At 40.8% G+C, this 5,819-nt stretch overlaps 1 protein-coding gene across 1 annotated transcript; it reads right to left on the reverse strand.

Moving 5' to 3' along the window:
* Positions 1-2,436: 2,436 nt before the first annotated feature.
* On the reverse strand, positions 2,437-5,560 carry LOC103917374 (histo-blood group ABO system transferase 1-like). The gene is given in 4 exon segments (XM_009324502.1): positions 2,437-2,698; positions 2,700-3,110; positions 4,046-4,219; positions 5,532-5,560. Coding segments are annotated over 4 exon segments (876 nt in total).
* Positions 5,561-5,819: the final 259 nt, after the last annotated feature.

Genomic DNA, 5,819 nt, shown 5'->3' on the forward strand with positions numbered 1-5,819 from the left:
CACCCATCTTAACTTTGATACATAGAGTGCTTCAGTTATACTCACGCATAAATTTCACTCAGCCCCCACAGAATACTTTACAGATTGCCTTCGGTGGAGACACTCAAACAAAACAACTAACCTCTGCTATTTCAGCCCAGCCAATTTGGAGCTGCCACTGTCAGTACTAGGCCCCAGGCCCACAAGAATAATATGTATCATGCCACAGAATTTGTTAGGTCTTGTCTGGATCTGAACTTATTTTTATTTACTTTTAGTTTTATAAGTGAAGTTTTTAAGAAACTGGCTGTGCCTGCAACTTGCTTTTGGATCAGAGTTGTCCCAGCTGTAACAGCAGAAATGCTTAACGATCTTGTGTTTATGACTAGCTAGAGTTTTTGTGTGTTTTTTTAGAGCAAATTGTCTGGCTATTAATGAACATATTTTTTATTAGTTTTATTTATTTAGGTTTGGCTTAACTTTGTGCATTTGCAGGTTTTCAGTCCAAAAGAAATAAAACCATGACTAGAGAAGGACTATCAGATTGAAGCAATCACATAACTAAGTTTATAAGCCAAACAGAAATAAGTGCTAGCAAAAAGGCTGTTTGAAACATAAAATAACCCTGAGTGTACACAAAAGAAGGAGGAAAAAACCCTCCCACCAGTGACACCATGCTACTTCTTGGGGATGGAATAAAGGATGGAATAATTCAATATTCCTTGTGTTAGCTGTTATTTGATTCAAGAGCCAGCAATGTGCCATTGCCACATAGAAGGCTAACAGTATCCTGGGCTGCATTAGGCAAAATATTGCAAGCAGGTCAAGGGTGGTGATCCTTCCCCTCTACTCAGCACTGGTGAGGCTATACCTGGAGTATTGTGTCCAGTGCTGGGCTCCCCAGGACAAGAGAGACTTGCACTCTTGTACTGGGCCGTGAAGGGGGGTCAGTGCGGGAGAAGGAACTGAGATCACGTTCAGACACTCCCCTCTGCCAGAGAGCCAGAGATACTCTGATTTAAAAAACAAATTGGCAAGAATTTGTGCAGAGATTGACCTGAAATGTCCAGACGTGTTACCTGTCCCATTCATGTATATAAGAAACATTCTGAATAGAAAATATGGACTGTAACCTCATGAGATTTTAATGGACAAACCTGTGTGACTGTCTTACACAGCACCCTGAACTCTCATACAGTCAAACTTAAAATTGACAGATAATAGTCTTCTAAAGTAATGTCAAGTATTAATGAAATGTGTAAGGACTTCCCACACGCAGCTGAAAGAAGCCTCACCTGGACTCACCACTGAAGTCTGTCACTCCTTGAAACCTGGAGACTGGGACTGCATTAAGGTATACCAGTGAAAACATGCACTTCAGCTGTGCTGGAAGGGACCTTAATCAGGTACTGGTAACTACTACTACTACTACTACTACTACTACTACTACAGTAATGTGCAAGTGCTGCCCAGCCGGATCTGCGCTTCGCAGTGTAGAAGGGTCACACCACCTTCAGATACAACACACCTGTCACAGAAGGGGTGGATGATCTGGATGAACTTTCTTTGATCAAATGCCAACAGAAGTATAACCTACAACCCTGCAAATAGACTTTGATGACCCTATTGTTATAATCCGAACCCGTTGATTGTTTTTAGAAATTATAGCTTTGTTTGGTCTGGGATTTTGTAATTGGCGTTATATTATTACTGGTCATATACTAACCTGTAAGAATTGTTATATGATAAGACCATAGTAAATGAAAGATTATGAGGAGTATGTATCTCTAACGTCCATAAGAGACCTGTTAATTGGACTGGCACTTGTACATTAGGATTTCTTTTTTCCTGGCACCTTAATACATCCAGACGTCTTAAGATAAGCTGATTAAGACAGCATTTAAATATGTTTTGCTGGGATTATTAACTTTGCTGGTGGTGTTTGAGTGGGTACAGTTGACCTTACGTTGTGACAAACTGCTGTGTGAGAGGCTGGAAAGAAGCATAACTCAAGCAAAGGCTAGAACAATAATGCTGAATATATTAGAGGATAAGGAAGAAGAAAAGGAAGAAGTGCTTGGACTAATGACTTCTAAATGATTATAAAATCTAGAGGCAAGAACACATGATGGGACAGCATGGCCCACGTGGAGATTGATCCTGGTCTCCCAGGAGTTGTGAGCACTGAAGACAGTAATATCATGACTACAAAGCAAAGATGAGTGAAAAGAGAAATAGGCATATATGTCATTGCTTTCTTATCACCTGTACTCTGCAATAAAAATAAGGTTAATAGAGAAAAATCTCAATAAACAGCATAATTTGGCCTTTTCTATTAGCATCAGAAATGCAGAGAGACAGACACAGGTAAATTAATTACTTTATAACCTCCACATCTGTTTAACTGTCTTGACACTGATGACCTGTCTTCTTTCTTGCTTTCTTTGTTTTAGAAGCTTACTTCTTGCCATCCTTGCGCACAGAGCACATCCTCTTCACCTGGATGATGCGGGGCCGGCTTAGCTCTTCATCCCAGTAGTACTCTGGGGACAGTAGGCGTGTGGGCTTGTGATACAGGAGGTACTTGTTGAGGTGGCTCTCATCATGCCACCTAGCTTCAATGTCATTTTCTCTGTCCTCCATGACCCCTTTAAAACAGGCTCTGGTCAGTTTGTAGACCTCGGCAACATTTCCCCCATAGAAACTTGCTGTATAATAAGTCCCCTTCTCCCTTAGGGATAGCAGCTTGTGACTCAGTGCGTGTCTCATATGATTTGCTCTCACGATGTGCAGTGTACTGCCAGGAGCTGATGGTCCCCATCAGTGTATCAATGATCTCCACACCGATGTGTTCAAATAGCTGGACATCAATGTCTATGGAGTAGAGATAATCGACCTCATACTGGAATTGGCTCCGGATATATCTGCTGATGATATCCATACGGCTTATGGAGATATCCTGCCACTGTGAATGATTCTGGACAGTGATGACAAAGAGGTGATTCTCAGGGGCCATCTGAAGGTGAGAGATCTGCTCAGGATTGTCTGTGAACAAGTAGAAGTTCACCTGGTGCCCAGCAAGGAAGTACTTGTTGGCAGAGCTCATGAACCCTTCTATGAACTGGACATATCTAAGTGACAAGGAAGGGAAAAGAGTGGAAAGGGGTTCCTATTGCTGAAGAATGGTGGCTTTTCAAGTTCATTTTGTTTCTCCTTTTCTATCCATTGCTCCCTTCTTATGCTAGTGCTCTTTATTTAACATAGCTGCTACATCTTCAACCCTTCCCCATGCTGCTGCAGACTATACTGTTTTTCAGTTTTCACTATTCTGTACTCCATTGGTCTTTCATGCTCACTGTACAGAACACATACCTTCTACCCCATGCTGCTCCCTAATAACATCACATAGCATAAATACTTCTCCTCACCCTTCACTCTCATATGCTCCCTGGCTCCCTGGCACTCTTTTTGCAGTTTAACTTTTTAACTTACTGTTCTAGAGAGGATCAAAATTATCAATGAAATAATTTTGATTGCCTTGAGATACCTGAAGTGTCTATTTAAATCTGGGATACTTAGTGGAGATAGAGGGAGTATAGTTCTTTACTCACTCAGAAACTCAAAGAGGAACCTCCCCCACAACTTACAAGCTATAATGGCATGGATAATAATTTTACTGGAGCTAATACTTTAACTCTATACTCTAATACGAACCCATTAAAAATCTCAACTTTGCAGATTTTATTTTTATTTTTTACCCCAGGTTAGAGACAAAGCTTGTTGTTAGAAACATAGCAGCAGCTGGAATATTCTTCTCAAGGGATCAAAATGCTGGTTATATTTTCCAAAAATATTTTTTGCCCTTTGCAAGGCAATGTCTCCTGCTTTTTCACAGCCAGTTGCATTACTTGGGAAGTTGACACTCATGTCACATTTCCCCCAGTCTAAAGCTGCTCATATTCTGTCTTTGGAACCTTTCTCACTTCTGCTCCATGAGCAGTATTGTAGCATAGCTGGCAGGTGAGAGGTTTAAGTATTTGACAAGAAATAAATGACAAACCAATACTTTTTAACAGCAAAAGTGACCACTCCAGTGACCAGGTTCTTCTGCATATATTGGGCATTCAGGATGTCTCTATTGAATGTGCCTTCCCAGACAATCGGAGCCAACCAGGGTGTCAACACCAGTACATCCCGCCTCCTGCAAGGAGTTTGAGAATATAGGTAGTCTTTAGATGGCCTATAGAATTCATGAAGACAAACACAAACTTCTTCAGCACATATGTCTACCTTTGAGTTAATCATCCCAGACTCCCTTTGAAATCACTAGCGGTCAATAAAGTACTGTCAGGGAAATCTGAGATATGAGTCACCTTATCCTGGAGTAGACACCTAAAATAAGTCAGATGCCGCTCAAATATTTGCTTCTCTACAAAATATCTAACTGCAGAAGAACTGGAGTAAGTTTAGAACCCATGTTCCCAATTCAACCTTTGGTGACAGGAAAGTTATAGCTACACCTGACTGCATATAGCCATACCTGACTGCTAGCTCAGCTTCACAGAGCCATGTGAACTGAACCATTTGTTCAGCTTTTGTCCACACAGCATTTCGTTCTTTCATCTGATTTTGACATCCAGAGAGTGTACTGGCTCAGCCCAGCATATATCCAGAATGCAAGCAACCATGAAAACAACACACACAATCAGAAGATTTAGACACAAGTATGGGATTGAGCCGAGTTAATTTGAAAGTACCGAGAAAACCAAAATTGGCAGAATGTAATTTACTGCTGAGATGGTTTGGATCACCTTTTGGAGGTGCCACTGACTATTGAGCCCCTTAGCCCCTACACTGATTAAATTTATCTGTGATTATTTGGATTTTATAAAATTGAACCAATATATTTCTCAAGGCATTTTTCTGCCCAAATGTACATGTCTATATTGTAGATGCACACATCTGAATAAGTTGTCAGGGATCCATTATTGTAAGTGAAGAGAAACAGGCACTTCTATGGTATAATCAATCTTCTCATAATACAAGTATATAGAATATTTTTATGCCACAGACATATTTACAATTCCCAATTTACTGTAAAGGGAGTCTAAGAGACTAGATGAGGACACATACAATCCTTGCATTGCGTGGGAGACCTTCTGATAGCTTCTCATGTCCTCAGTGCAGACATCTGCATATGAGCAATCTAGTCCACATTCATAGTCAGGGGCAAGAAATATGTACTTCCAGGGAAACTCCTCCAAATTATTTTAAATATTTGGATGAACTACACCTAAGAATTGCCTATTTATACTTACTGAGTATAAAGGGGAAATCTAGCATCATTAGTTAAAGGCAGATATTGTTAGGGGAGTTGTTGAGTCTGGTAGCCCAGTAGAGGCAAGGCTGCTGCAGCTCAATGTCCCCTGGTCCAATCAGTAGCAAGGCTGAGAATATGTTCCCAATAAACATGCACACAGGCACACATATACAACATACACATACATATGTCTGGCCACATACATAATACAGACAGAAAAACCAGCACTCACGCAAACACAAACAGCACCAACAGAGTCATCCTGTCCCCCTTTTCAAGTACCAAGGATGAAAGCCCTTTAGTAAAAAAAAATATATAAACACATATATTACACACAGATACATACATACGTATATACAACATGGATCCCTCCAGCAGCTGGCCTTGCAGAATTTATCCAGTAATTGGTCTTGGATCCCTGGCCTCCCAGTTACGTTGCAAGCCCATGTGCTCGCTGGCACTAACACATATGCAGTATCGATCCCCCACGCTCACACATGCACAAACATATTCATGGTGG

This window comes from Pygoscelis adeliae, unplaced genomic scaffold, assembly GCF_000699105.1.
Source record: "Pygoscelis adeliae isolate BGI_AS28 unplaced genomic scaffold, ASM69910v1 Scaffold255, whole genome shotgun sequence".
NCBI lineage: Eukaryota > Metazoa > Chordata > Aves > Sphenisciformes > Spheniscidae > Pygoscelis > Pygoscelis adeliae.